At 40.0% G+C, this 15,884-nt stretch overlaps 1 protein-coding gene across 1 annotated transcript; it reads left to right on the top strand.

Moving 5' to 3' along the window:
- Positions 1-3,388: 3,388 nt before the first annotated feature.
- On the top strand, positions 3,389-15,394 carry LOC110338003 (oocyte-secreted protein 3-like). Its single transcript, XM_021221147.1, has 6 exons — positions 3,389-3,505; positions 5,687-5,865; positions 8,340-8,437; positions 11,272-11,328; positions 12,622-12,730; positions 15,150-15,394. The coding sequence occupies exons 1-6, from the start codon at positions 3,433-3,435 to the stop codon at positions 15,297-15,299; spliced, it is 666 nt and encodes a 221-aa protein (XP_021076806.1). The 5' UTR covers positions 3,389-3,432; the 3' UTR covers positions 15,300-15,394.
- Positions 15,395-15,884: the final 490 nt, after the last annotated feature.

Here is a 15,884-nt window from a genome sequence, read left to right on the forward strand (position 1 = left end):
CTCTCTCTCTCTCTCTCTTTGTGTGTGTGTGTGTGTGTGTGTGTGTGCGCGCGCACATGTGCATTAGCAAAGGTTCAATATGGAACACAATGCTATCACCTATAGTCTCTGTGTTGTATGCTACTTTGTGCTACTTACCTAAATTTCATCATCTTAGATAACTAGGAGTTTCCACCTTGGGACCTACTTCTCCCCTTTCTTATCCCCACTATTTTTTTTATTTCTTAATACAATAAAGATGTATGCATCCAATCTCTAATTTTCCTTCTGCTTAAGTTTCTGTAACTTCTCAATTTTAAAATCTCGGGGTATGGGAAGCTGGAGAGATGAATAAGTAGTTAAGACCACTATTTGTTCTTCCAGGAGAATCTGTGTTCAACTCCCATCCACATGATGGCTCACAAGCATCTGTAACTCTAGGAGACCCAACAGCCACTTGTGACTTCCACAGGCACACATATAATGTACAAACAAACATGCATGTTATATCTGTTAGCGTTTTTAAAAATCAGAGTACTTCTTTTTCACTAAATGGACAAACTGCCATTAAATATTTATGTTTATGCCTATAGTTTTAGCATTGCTCTCGGGTTTCATCAGAGAAGTTCTGTTTGCAGTGGGCCATGGTCAATACAGAGACTCACAACTAGTCAGGGGGTTGAGAATAAGCACTGTTGAGAATTCATCCCTAAAGGGGTATCTATATCACCTTCGCCAAGGCTCAAGGAGCATCTCTGTAGAAATGACCCCTGTATGTACAGTCTTTCAAGGATCATCACATAAGAAAGGCAGAAAGGATGTAAGAGCTGGGGACCAGAGAGGGGGTTTTAAAATGTCCTCCAGACAGGACACAGCTGTTGCACACATGAACTCACAGTAGGAGTGGCTAGTCTCAGGATAAACTGTACAGGACGAGGTCCTCTAATGTACCATCATGGAGAAGAAAGGCTCAGAAAGTCCCACCCTTCCCTGAGGAACAATAGGCAATTAGTGGTTGCTGGGGGAGGGTAGGTCATATTCTTCTGTGATTTCATATATTTATATATGCATACACATGTACACTTCATACACACATACATACCTTTAGAAAACTTTAGAAAGAATCACAATATCTATCCATCACTAAGGAATGTACTAGGTAGGCCTTTAGATTTATATTTTTAACAAATTTTGTACTTGCATTTTGAATCATTTCATGGATTTTTCTTTCATTTTGGTTTTGTTTTACGTCAATTTTGGTTTTGGTTTTTGGTTTTAGTTTGTTTTAGGGATTTGAGGTCTTACTGTGTAGTCCTGGCTGTTGTGGAATTCCTTGTATAGACCAGGCTGGCCTCAAACTCACAGAGTTCTGCCTACTTCTACTTCCTGAGTTCTGGGATAAAATGTGTGCCACCACACCTGGCTAATGGGATTTCTTAAAGTTGCTTCTCCCTTTTTGCTTCAACAGACTTAAATGTCAAGTTTGCTATACCTATTTTAACTTTTAAGATATTGCAAAATATTAATGATATTTTCAGAACTATCTGATGCCTTTCAAACTATCTCTGAAGTGGAAAAAAACTGAACATAGGAGGTGAGCTGGAAGCTGCATGTTTGAATTCCAGTTTTATTCTAGGTATACATGGGACTTCTCTTTCATGCTACATTATCTTTTTCATGTGTGTAAAACTGTTTTTCAGATAAGTCTTCAAGCACTTCTCTTAATACACTTCCAAGGGTACTTTCCACATGCACATTTTATTGTTGGTTATATTTAAAAATGTAATACTAGCATCCTAAACTTGTACAATAGATACTAGCATAGAAGTTAACAAACGTTTATTGCCATACTTGAGGAAAACTTAAGACTCTTATGGTCTATTGGTTTGAATGAGAATGGCCTCCATAGGCTCATATATTCGAATACTTGGTCCCCAGTTTGTGGAACTGTTTGGGAAGGATTAAAAGTGTGGCTTTATTTGATTAGAAGAGGTGTGGTCACTGAGTCAGAGGTTCTCTCTCTCTCTCTCTCTCTCTCTCTCTCTCTCTCTCTCTCTCTCTCTCTCTCTCTCGGTTGTATCTCGAGATGTGAGCTCTCAACTACACCATGTCTGCCTGCCTGCTGCCTAGCTCTCCACCACAATAGTCATGGGCTCTTTATCTCCGAACAGTAAGCCCCAAATAAATGCTTTCTTTGATCAGTTGCCTTGGTCATGGTGTTTTAGCACAGCAATAGAAAAGTAATACATCTGCCTCTGTACAGAGGCAGATTCTCGCAGCCAACTATTGGACTGAGCACGGGTCCTCAATGGGATCCCCAATGGAGGAGTTAGAGAAAGGACTGAAGGAGCTGAAGGGGTTTGCAACCTCATAGGAAGAACAATAATATCAACCAACCAGACTCCCCAGAGCTCCCAGGGACTAAACCACCAACCAATATGGAGGGACCCATGGCTCCATCCGCATATGTAGCTGTGGATGGCCTTGTTGGGCATCAATGGGAGGAGAGGCCCTTGGTGCTGTGAAGGCTCGATGCCCCAGTGTAGGGGAATTCAAGGGCTGGGAGGTGGGTGGGGGAACACCCTCATAGAAGCAGGAGGGGATAATGGGAAAGGGGATAACATTTGAAATGTAAATAAAGAAAATATCCAACAAAAAAGGAAAAAATAAAAATAACAAGAAAGAAAGAAAAATAATATATGTGGATCATAGGAATTGTTTAAACCTTCCGATGAGACATCTCTCCAGGAAGCACACACTACTCTCTCAGGACATTCCATAGTGCCTGGGATTCAAAATCTGTCTGTTGGTCTAGAAAGGCTCATTTACAAAGGTATAAGAAATTAAAGGCTTTGACATGTCACTCTAGCAAGGACATTTTGAAAACACTGAAGAACACTGGGTTCTCTTAAGGTTGTTTTAGAAATGGTCAATATTGGGGTCTCTATTTGCCTCTCCTTCCTGGGTTGTTAAGCGTGAGTAACTTCTGCTACATTAGCTTTTAATACAACCAATGAATTAGCTAATTAATGAGTTAATCCAAGTTAGCTAAATATTACAAACTTGGGGTAGATGACTTCAACCACACATGACAAAGTACAGCATTGTGTCAGCATTCCTAAATCTACTCATAGAATGCCAAAAACTGGCCAGCAAATTAGCCACCTACTCAAGCATTTTCAGGCCTTACACAGTTAGTTCAAAAGCAACTCATAATGTATGGCTGTACTCACTTAGCCAATACTATATATTTCTAGTCTATATGATGAAGACTTGGGAGCTAGAGTTGATGGTGTGTTAGAGGGGTTTTTTTGTTTTGGTTTGGTTTTTTCTTCCTGAATTGGGTTCATTGAATACATCTGAGTATAGCCTCAGGTATAAAAACACTTCTGGCTTGCTAATTCCTCTCAACTATCTGATACCTGAGAAGCTTCTAGGCTGAAGTCTGGCATAATGAAGGCCTTCATTGCTTCAGGATTGCTGCTGCTCATATTTGGGATGTGGAGATGTACTGGGATAGAGCCAGGTATCAGAGTGGACCTTGGCTGGTGGGATTTTCAAGGGGTAGTTCTTCAATGTCTATGAGTTAAGAGGTTTTGGGTTTCAAGGGTTTTACCATTCCATCTGAAAAGTTAGAGACTTAATAATTCCTAGTCCTCTATGTTGTCTCCCCCTGAATTACTAGAACATTATTGGCCTGAAATACAGGTTTTACAAACTTAATTCTCATTATCCATGTCTTGCCTTCTTCCCCCATCCCCATAAGTAAAAGTGTTCTGGATTCAAGTCATTCTGTTTTCTGAGGCTCTCAGAGTTCCTACCACCCTCCCACTTCTTTCTACATAGGCATTCTTCGGGTTCCTACCAGGTCACCCTTGAGCCATCTGTTCTTCTGCATTATTCTCTCTTCCTACTGCTTATCTGTCTTTTAACAGTTTCCTACCTGCGTTATTCAACCACACATCCTTAACTAGCTGTCCTTATGTAATCATCTCTCATGCCCTCCCTACGTCATTGTACAATACTTTTTAAGATATTCTCAATAAAAGGTTCTTAAACATTCCAGTATTTTCCTACAGCCAACTCAGTGACACATAGACTACATTCAACATCCCACACAGACTGACCCCAGGCTGCTCTCAGATCCTAGGAGGTCTAAGTTCCCCAAACAACTGAGAAACCTTGTTTCACCACTGGTATGATGGGATAGAAATCATTTAAAACACCTTCCAGTTCTGCAGACCACCACAGACTCAGCTCAAAGGAGACAAAAGACAAAAGAGTTTTCCAAAGAAACTATTAGAATGTCTCAAAAGGAAGTTGACTATGAGTCTGGGTACTAAGAATAATGTGTGTAGTATTAGGAGGACAAAAGGGAATTTCTGGAGGTAGCGCAATTACTGTGGAACCTTGGGAATAATATTGTCACTGCTTACAGGAAGGGTGGGGCGTTAGAGGGCAAGAAATATTCTCTACTCTTTGCTTTTTTATAAATGAAAGGGGAATTGTGAAAAATACCTGTTGCAAATGTGATAGCCCAAGATGATGAAATAGGACCAAAATGAACTAAAGATTTTTTAAAGAACTGAAAAAAATATTGCTTAAAAGTCAAAGTGCTTTTAAAGACAGAGAAGTGGAGGTCTCCGAGATGGTGGGCAAGGGGTGTAAGCAAGGGCAGCATAGGGCAGCTGTGAAGAATGAAAGAAATGAGGCTGGAGGCTGTGAGCTCCTCTGCAAGGCTGCTGATGTTGCCCACGTAAAGGACAGCGATGGAGTCAAAGGTACAGCCAAGCAGAAGTATATGGGAGATCAATTTTGAAAGTAAAAGTGAATTGAGTCACTGGGAGACTAGATGGGAAGGAAGAGATGTGGGACCTGGAACTAGACCCTAAGGCTTCAGTGTTGGTGAATGTGATGCTGTTGACTGAGAATGGGGAAATACAAATGGAAGTGATATAAAACACATGGGTTCCATGTAAATCATGTGCACGCCAAGGAGGACTGTTTCAAATATCCTTTTATATCTGCTAACTACTTGGATATTTGTCCTAAAGCTCAGAAGAGTCCAGCAGAGGCATAAATTGAACATTCTAATCTTCAGGGCAGTGCACTGTAATGGGCCCATAAAGCATAATGTTCAGACTCTGCTCTTTATTCATTCTTGGATCTTGAAAGACTTGCATCTTCTCTCCACATGTCTGCTACTATTTGGCACACAGCCATGGTCTGAAAGTTAAAACCTAGGGGCCATGGAGATGGTTCAACTAATAAAGTTACTTTTCATGAAAGTGTGACGATTTGAGCTCAGATCTCCAACACACAGAAAAAGCCTGTAATCCCAGTGATTGGGAGGCAGAGACAGAGGGATTGCCAGGGTTTGTTAGCCAGTTAATCTAGCAAAGCTGGTGGGCTCTTGGTGAGCCCAGTATTGGCACCCTAATAAAAGTACATCTGCTTTCATTCTAAATAGTCACTATGGTTAATCTCAGGTAGAACTTCTGAGTGTTTCAAAAGTTGATTCTATTTGAGGAATATCAATAGAAAGAAAAGAGGAGAGTCATATCATGAGAGTAATCATTTTTGCCCATATCCCTAAACTCTATTAATTTTGGTCAAATTGGGTTTTTCATTTCCCTTAATTTGGATCAAAGTTCTTTGCTACGTATTAAGGTGGAGCAGCTGATTGTTTTTTCGTCTCTTTCAACAGTATCCATGGAATGCAATTACTTTACATTCCGTGTTATAGCTAAAAGGGCACTGTTTTATCCAGATGATCTCATTGGCCCTGATGAATTATTCTTAGGGCCAAGCTGCCCAGTAACTTCCATAAGACCAGATGAACTTGAGTTTTATTATGATATCGGTTCCTGTGGGAGTTTCATACAGGTAAGAGAAGGAACTGAATTTCTTGGTGCCATCTGTCAAGTCTTTTCAAGTGTTGTTTTCTGTTCTTGTCTTAATATATACAAAACAATGGTGTTACCATCCTAGTGCTTAGCCTAAGAGAAACACGAAGAATTTTTTGTTACTTCTATTCATTCATCAGAGACTTGCTATGTATAGGATACTAGGCATGAATAAGAAAACTATAGGCTTTCTATAGAAATAAGGTAGTGTTCTATTAATATGACACATATTATTTTTCACATGGCTTTTTACACACCTAATCCTACTGGATCGATTCTGCTTCCACTTATATAAAATGAAGGATTGGGGCATAAAAAGTCAGGCATGTAATCCAACACCTGTAGTTAGAACACATCAGAGAAGAGGCTTGCTGATGCCTAGTCTGAACTTGTTGCTTTAGTTCTATGATGACTCTGAGCAGAATGAAATGAACAACAATGATAAGAAAAAAATCCATAGAAGATATCCCTAGGGAAGAATCTTACTGTACTTGACTCACAGACCTGTCTCTCTCACTAACCTATCACTTATTCTTGAGGGTAACTCCTCCTCCTCAGTGCACTGCGCTCAGTGCCCAGACCTTAAGATAATATAGGAAGTTTCAAACACTTCCAAGGTAAATTTAAAATATTCAGTTTATCTTAATTCGCATTGCTGTAGTCATGGAAATAAGAGTGTTCTTCTAGGAACCTAAACTTCATGTCATATGTATGCATGGGATAACAACCAAATTGATGTGAAGATCCTCCAGTCCTCTCTAATATATTGCCTATCTTGGCATATTTCTCAAGCCTATGCTTACCCACAGCAAGATGACAGGCACTCTGATTTGTTTCCATGCTTCCAAAAAAAAAGAAAGAAATCCAAAGGCATTTTGAGGTTTTTAGCAGCTAAAATCAAGTGTCAAATATAGAGCCCTTCATAGAAGTGAAGCCCATCGTTATCAAGTGGAGACAATCCTCTCCACAGGGTACAGTAGGCAATTTGGGGATACAATACTCATGACTCCATCCAGAGAGGAGAGAACGCAGCTGACATCTGGTGAGGAGGAGCAGGCATTTAGCACCTGCAGGTACAGGCCTCTCCGCACATAACAGAGAGCTACCTATCCTACAGTACAAGGGCCACAGCTAAGAATCTGGTCAAAATGCCTATACTGATCTCTCCTGGCCCCTTGCTCTGGGCAGACTTTTTCTACAAGTGACTCAGATTAAACTCTGCCAGCCATCATGAGGCCTCTCCATAGCTTTAATAGTGTTTGTCTGCCTAACCTCTCGATTTGAAAGCTGAGTGAGATAAATCTTTCAGACCTTGGCAATCATGTAAATCAATCTTATGGATGCTCTTCAGCTAATCTATTTATTCAATGAGTTACTGATTTTGGTACCTATAAATTAGGATCGTACACCATATCTAATATGATCCCAAAAGTATGGCAAAACCATAAGATTTGTAACTTAATATGAAATGTATATACATTCCATGCTCAGGACATACAATTGGTCAGTACAAATACCTCAGTTTTTTAGTTAGCAGTCTTCTTCCTGGTGTGCTTTTAAAAACTGGGAAATCTCAACCACCAAACACAGACACTATTGCATATGCCAGCAAGATTTTGCTTAAAGGACCCTGATAAGGCTGTCTCTTGTGAGGCTATGCCAGTGCCTGGCAAATACAGAAGTGGATGCTCACAGTCATCTATAGGATGGAACACAGGGCCCCCAATGGAGGAGCTAGAGAAAGTACTCAAGGAGCTGAAGGGGTCTGCAACCCTATAGGTGGAACAACAATATGAAATCGCCAGTACCCCAGAGCTCTGTCTCTAGCTGCATATGTAGCAGAATATGGCCTAGTCAGTCATCATTGGGAAGAGAGACCCCTTGGTCTAGCAAACTCTATATGCCCCAGTACAGGGGAACACCAGGGCCAAGAAGTGGGAGTGAGTGGGTAGGGGAGCAGGATCGGGGGGAGGGTATAGGGGACTTTTGGGATAGCATTTAAAATGTAACTGAAGTAAATACCTAATAAAAAATTGGAAAAAAAACTGGAAAATCCAAAGTAAAAGCCAAATACTATGGTTGAAATCGGTTGTATCTGGAAGAGTATTTCAGATCCTTCAACTAGTTTCCTCGTCTTTTAAATACTCATAAAGCAAGTTTCCATCTAAGTAAGAAACACTTGCTAGAACTGATATTTGAAAAGGCTAGTGGAAAATCTCCAGGAATAATGTGGCCAGCCTCTTGCCAATCTCATTCACAAATCCTATGTTTATGGTGTTGCTTTATTTTCTGTGCATTAAATACTTCCACATTATAGGGGGAACTTTAAGCACATTAATTGGGCTGCATGTCTTTACTTCGTGGGGTGGTAGTTTTTCTATTACTTATTGAATATATTAAAATGTGTTGTGATAATCCATTTGTATACTTCAAAAAAATCTCCTATCTCAACAGCACGCATTTGATGGAACCATTGTTAATACCTGGCTCACCTATATGCCCAGGAATATATCTATTTATGCTGAGCTTCAGCTTCAGTGTGTCATTCGCAGGTCAGTGCAAAACACCCATTGATTCCTTGATTCAGTTCTAATAGCTCTTAGCCAAAGTGTATCATTGCTTGTCCACAAACCTTGAAATTCATGAGGTCTTATGTAACTGTGTATCTGTAGCATGTCAGTCCAACTTAACCTTTACTGCAGTCCCTACTCCAAGGCCAAATTTTAGGCCAATAAAGTGACACAGGTTTTAAACCATGGGTGGGTTTTTGATGTTCATCTGTCTATTCCTTGAAAGGTTATCCGAACATGCTGCCGAGCCAAATGCATCACACTAACTTGGTACCCAATATCTAAGGAAATTTCTTAAGTACACAGATTGGCTTTGACTTTCTGAACAATCCAAAGGACTCTAGTTGGGCCTCATGGCAGTCATGTAAAACCAGCCTCTCAGAAGGCATAGGAGGACTGCCTATAAATTCAAGACCTACCTGATATTACTCAGTGAGTTCAAGGCCAACAATTAAAAAAAAAACCTAGGTGAAACTGTCATAATGTGAAAAAAGGGCTGGAGCTAGAGCCCAGTGGGAGAGTACTTACCTAGCAAGCACGCACAGAGACAGAGAGGGACAAAGAGGGACAGAGAGGGACAGAGAGGGACAGAGACAGAGAGAGACAGAGACAGAGCGAGACAGAGACAGAGAGAGACAGAGAGAGAGAAGGACAGAGAGGGACAGAGACAGAGAGAGACAGAGACAGAGATGACAGAGAGACAGAGAGAGAAGAGGGGTGGGAAAGAATGGGCAGGAAGAGGGCAAGAAAGAGGAGAAAGAGAAGAGAGGGGAGACTGAGACTCTAGGTTACTCGAAGAATTAGAATTCAGAAAGTCTAATAAAAAATTAGTTCTACGTTCTAAGTTTGAAAGCCAGTAATAATGACATACAAGATGAAGCTAAAAAAAAAAAAAAAAAACAGTAAGTTTAAAATTCCTGAAGGAAGTTGGAATTAAATAAGACAAAAACATTAGAAAGTTTGATAACTTATTTTTGGTTAAGTGCTTCCACATTAAGACTATGCATGCCATCAGCATTTAGGTAAGAACATGACTCTCCCCAGGGCACTTGAATCCTCATCACCAACTCTTGTGTATACAGCATGAATACCATGCCAACTTGGTTGAAGGGAAGATGTTCCTAACATCTCTCAAAGTTGAATGAACAGGTTACTTGGAGCTAATGAAGTCTGCTTTTATTTAAAGATTGTTATTTGATTATGTATTCTGTAGGAGAGTGACAGAAAATTAGATACAACCACATTAAATGATTTTGCATATTCATATAGCCAGAAAGTTCCAGATTTAAATTTGGCAAAATTACCTAAAAATGCTCGGTTTGTAACTTTAGTTTATGCTTTGGTGCAATGAGATGGCTAATGACTTTGTGGAACTTATGTTCCAAGATGACTCACTGACATAGACTCAACAGTGAGGGGCTGGAGAGGTGGCTCAGTGGTTAAGAGCACTTATCGCTCTTCCAGAGGATCTGAGTTTGGTTCATATACTTATATAGATAGATATAGTTATAGTTAGTTATAGTTATATAGTTTTATTTTTACATACTCCAGAAAAACACACAGTACAGTCACTTCAGAAAAGCCTTTTGGGGAAGACTCATGTGTATCAAGTGGAAAGGGCTTTAGACTAAAAAATATTTGCAAATTTTCCAAAAATTTAAGTGTTAAAAAATAGTCCTCTCCTTATTCAACTTCATGTTTAAGGAAATATTTGACAGACAAGTTAACAAAAGACAACAAAAGTTTACCTGGATTTTAAAACAATGAATTCTAGATCTATAAAAGGCTCCTGGTTTGTACTGAAAGGCCAATGACTGGCCTTCATTGATCCATTTCTATATAGTCATAAAAATACAGTATCAAATCTTTTTCTATTGCCCCTAAAATTAGGGGAAACATTATCAGCTGTGAGTGTGTGGATGTAGGTGTGCAGATCCCCAAGTGTACAACCACATATCACTTTACTAGGGAAATTATTTTCTTCACACTGTAAACATCTCTCTTCTACATCCTGACACTTCAGAATCCTCTTTGGAATTCTAGTTACTGTGCATTCAGACAGGAACCCCAGGGCTTCTGCAGTGACACTACCACACAGACATCTTAAGGTAGAAGGAAGGAAAATGCACTTAAGTTACAATTAGCTGCTTTTGCATAATTTTCAATAACTATAGTAGATGCCTAGTCACAGTTTTATGAGGAAGACTGTGTTCTTTTCAAGTCCTTAATTTTAATGAACCCTTATTCATTTTGGCTAAAAATCCATTTTTGGAGTAGATCTGTTGAGTCGCATGGCACTAAGTTTGGATGCTCTCCATTTGATCAAAGGCACATTTTAAATAATGGATTATATAGAAGTTGGTCCTTCCGAATCTCCCATATCAGTTCTCCAGGGGCGATTGTTCTGTGACCTTTATAGACACATGCCTTCAACTGGACGATACCCTGAGTAGCATGAAGACATATCTCCTGAATGTTGTGTGGAATTTCACGCTGAGCAGAATACTCAAAATACTGATTTCCCCCAAGTCCGAGGGACGTGTACAGAATCAATGGTTCGCTGCCCTGGTTATTCTCACCAACATCCAGACATAAAGGTTGATCAACACTCTTAATATATCCAGATATAACAAGATTAAGGTCTGGTACATACACTTCTAGGTAAATAGGGTTCAGGTACCATGTAAAATTTTTACACAGAAGCTGTTTCTTTATTTCAGATCTTTTTGAAAGATCACCAAATAATTTTTTCTTAATGATTTTTGGCTGCATCTGTGTTTCTCCTATAAAATATTTCCTTGTATCCGTCCATCCAGAATTTCGCAAGATGAACTTGATAACAAGCAATCACCTGACGAGTGCCTTGTGGAAAGGTATGGGCTTTTGTCGGAATGGCATATCTATATTTTCACCTCCCCAGATTTCCATTTCTTCATTGTAACTTTCAATGTGCTCAAAATATTCTTTAGATATCGAACAAAGGCCTTCTGCAAAGGCGGGGTCCTCATTGGTCGGTTTGATCATTTGATTTTCATGACCAGGAAGTGATTCCCAGTGGCTCCTGTAGCCGCTCAGCTCAACACCACCTCCACCTCCACTTCCTGCCTCTTCCTCTGCCCTGAGTTGGGTTTTTTTGTTTGTTTGTTTTGCTTTTTGCTTGTTTGTTTGTTTGTTTTTTAAGTAATTTTATTTTTTTACATTTTTATTAGCTATTTTCTTTATTTACATTTCAAACAGTATCCCCTTTCCTAATTTCCCCTCAAAAAATCCCCTATCCCCTCCACCGCCCCTGCTTCCCCACCCATCCACTCCTGCTTCCTGGTCCTGGTAGTCCCCGATACTGGGGCATAGAACCATCACAGGATCAAGGGCCTCTCCTCCCATTGATGACTGACTAGGCCATCCTTTGCTACATATGCAGCTAGAGCCATGAGTCCCACCATCCATCTGTTTTCTTTGATTGGTAGTTTAGTCCCAGGGAGCTCTGGGGTTACTGGTTAGTTCATATTGTTGTTCCTCCTATGGGGCTGCAAATCCCTTCAGCCCCTTGGGTACTTTCTCTAGCGTCTTCATTGGTGGCCCTGTGCTCTGTCCAATGGATGGCTGTGAGCATCCACTTCTGTATTAGTCAGACACTGGCAGAGTCTCTCAGGAGACAGCTATATCAGGCTCCTGTCAGCAAATCTTGTTGGCATCTGCAATAGTGTCTGGGTTTGGTGGTTGTTTATGGGATGGATCCCCAGATAGGACAGTCTCTAGATGGTCATTCCTTCAGTCTCTGCTCTGAACTTTGAGTTTGGTTCTTAACGCCCACATCTGGCAGTTTTAAACAAACCTTTAGCTCCAGCTCCAGGGAGATCTGTCACCTTCTTATGGAATCTGTGGGCACTGCACTTGTGTGTGTGTATGTGTGCGTGTGTGTGTGTGTGTGTGTGTGTGTGTGTGTGTGTGTAGTATGTGTGTATAATCTTTAAATAGAAGCAATCAGGCTTTACTTGCTTCAAGTAACCTGTTCATCTGCTATGACTTGTATTACATTTTTACATCAAGGCTGTTGAATCACTAACCTGATGGGTTGAGACTAACACTAAAGCCCAGGGGTGGTGACCTTTAGGCCTCTGCACCGATTTCTAATTCCTGTGTTTACTGTTTTGTTTTCCCTGTAGTGAAATTAATGTGGGTAACCTAGAATGCCACCCTCCTTCTCAATGCTGGTTCCTGGTACTGAGGAGGTACTGCATGGTTTGTGGCCGTTTCCACTTCCCAGATAACTGGGTAAGAACTCCTACAAGGGCCAGTTTTAATATCTAAACAGTCATAATTATCCATTACATTTAGTGTTTGTTTGAGGAGGAACCTACACTTATCTCCACCGTGTACTAAGTGGAAGAGAGTCATACATAGTCACTGTACAACTTGATAAGGTCTTCATTCTTGCCTGTCTTTCCTTGGCAGTATTACTTTACCTTACAGCATTTGAAACTGAACATCTGAATCCAATGCCAAGGTTTGGAATGGAGGAAAGGGTGAAAAGTTATTACCAATTTGGACCAGCCTCTTTGTCTTTTCATTAAAAAGACCAAATGTCTTAAGATAAAGGTAGCCTGCCGGGCGTGGTGGTGCAAGCCTTTAATCCTAGCACTCAGGAGGCAGAGGCAGGCGAATTTCTGAGTTTGAGGCCAGCCTGGTCTACAAAGTGAGTTCCAGGACAGCCAGGGCTATACAGAGAAACCCTGTCTCAGAAAAAAAAAAAAAAAAAAGATAAAGGTGGCCCTGGAAAGAAATACTATGAGCAAAAAGTCATGATTTACTACTGGGTTTTTGTCAAGTATAGTCAAGACTTCTTTGAGAGTTGTTTTCCTTCATTTTTCTGTAAGTCTTTAGAAAATGATCTATGTGGCTCCCATCCTATAAAGGGTAGGTTATGGACCATTTTGCTCCTATTTTAAAGCTCTAAATTTAGCTATCTCCAGGTCAGAAAGTGCTCGACTTTCAAAATTATGCTTGAGCAGTGAGGGAGGGGTTCATGAGGCTCCATATCTCCCAGGGAAACTATTTGCAGTTAATGGTGCAGGAGAGTCATTCTCTTCTGTGGTGAGGCTACCACTGGGTTATCATGCTTCAGAAATATCCTCTACCTGTGTTCGAAAAAGGGGGTGGTTCCATAGGGATGAAAGGGGATGAGAGAAACCCATGGGTAGAAAAGAATAAAATACGTTATGTAAGTGTACAAATTTGTCAAAGAATAATATATTTAATTTTTCTTTTATTGAAAGTAGACTTTTTGTCATATAGTGTTTTCTGATATGCTCTCCCTCCGACGACTCCTCCTCACCACCCCTCACATCTGGATCCAACACCTTTCTATCTCCCATTAGAAAACAAAACAGCTTCTATAGAATAATTAAAATAAAACAAAAAGGTCAGAATAAGACAAAACAAATGGAAGGAAAGGAACCCATGAAAAGGCACAAGAAACAGAGACACAGACACTCGTTGACACACTCAGGAATCCCATGAAAATGTGAAAGTGAAAGCCACTATATATACTCAACAGACTAACAGGGCAAAGAGAAAGACGGGGTAGGGAAATAAAATTTAAAAATGTCTTAAAAGATAAACTTTTTAAAAAGGGAGAAAGACTGACAGGACATTATGTAAAAAGGAACCTCCAAGGATTCAATTGAGTTTCTTTTCTGTAGGCCATCTACTGCTGGGCAGGCAGCCCACCCATAAGAAGGGTTTGTTTCTCCCATGAGACTCCCTGGGAGAAAACTAAATTTTCATTTCCAAGTGATTACTGATTGGAGTTAGGTTCTATGTTAATGAAGGAGTATGTGTCTACTTCTCCTTTCAGATCTAGGACCCCATGAAGTGCAGACTAATGTCCCTATGCAGGCTGCAACCCCTAGGAATTAATATCGTGTTGGTCTTGTTGTGTTTAGAGAGTTTTGTTTCCTTGGTATCGTGAATCCCCTCTGGTTTTGACACTCTTTCCACCTCCAGTAGCTGCTGGGAATAGTGAAGAGGCCACAACTGGTGGTCTGCTAGAGAGCTGAGGATAAGACTGGGGCGTTGGATTTGGAGGATGGGAGGGAGTGAAGACTTGTAGCTCCTATAGCTCACCTACCTTGTAAGATGACCTACTTGCTTCTCTGGCAGGCTTGGCTGGTAAGTTCCTAGGGAATGCCTGACGGAGTTGGGGGCTGGGATAACAGGATGAGAGAGGAGAACAAAGGTCGGAAGGGAATATCTGTATGAACCACTGGAGATGGGGAGCAAGGAGGAAGAGGAGGTTGCCGCAGGTAGTCTGCTAAGGAGTTAGGGGTGAGACTGAACGGTTGGATTTGGAGGAAAGGAGGGAGAGGTGAAGGTCTTCAGTTAGCCTACATCCATTCAAGTTTTTTTCATATATTTTATTTTTTGTTCTTTAAAACAATTTTTAAGTTGGAATATGTTTTGGATCCTGTTCTTCCCTTCCTCCAAGTCTTTGGTCACAATCACCATATTGCTCCTAAAGAGTATTTAGAACAGTGATTGATATATATATATAGAAGAGTCAAAATTGTTATTACTGTTACTCTACTTAAAAAAATAAAATACAAAAAAACCACCCAATAATTAAAGAAAAATATTCTTGAGCCTTGATATTTCAAAATAGTAATATGAGTTACTGAACTTTTTTTTTTCACAGTTAATACCTTATCATGGGTGGAAGAATGAGTCCTTTCAAAGACATTTACCATCCATTATTTCATCGTTGACTTGCCACAGCAACATAACATTTAAGAATTTGACATGGACATTGATATTTATATGTTTGCATGTTTTAATTTTATTTTAATATACTCTAACCCTTTTGTAATACCTATCAAAATAACTATCAGTGTTTTTAACCTTTACTGTAACCAAAACCTATAAATAAAACATTTTATTGTATCATTGTGCTTCTAAATCTAGCTGAATTCAGTTTTTATATTTCTAAGCTAAATTGGCAGGAAAATGGGACCTGGGGCAGAGTAATTACTAATCTTGTTTTCAATACCTTGTTTTTTAATATTTGCCAATTGAAAACTAGTTCTTATTGTATGCAGCAATGTGGCCTATGAACCTGCTTGAAAAAGAGCCTACTAGAAGTATGGAGAGCTCAGATAAGTAAACAAAATGCCAATTAGTATCCTCACCCACAGCTGGATGGTGGTGGCACACACCTTTAATCCCAGGCTCAGGAGGCAGAGGCAGTCAGATCTCCTTCAAGGCCATCCTGGTCTACAAAGTTCCATGACAGCCAAAGCTACACAGAAAAAAAAAAGTCTCAAAAACAAAAACAAAGACTAAAACATTCTTCCCCAGGGACTGGGTAAATGGATCAGTAAATAAGAAGCTTGCAGTGCCAAACTGGAACTTAACACATTGAAATTAAGTGGAG

Source organism: Mus pahari, chromosome 1, assembly GCF_900095145.1.
Source record: "Mus pahari chromosome 1, PAHARI_EIJ_v1.1, whole genome shotgun sequence".
In the NCBI taxonomy this organism is placed as follows: domain Eukaryota; kingdom Metazoa; phylum Chordata; class Mammalia; order Rodentia; family Muridae; genus Mus; species Mus pahari.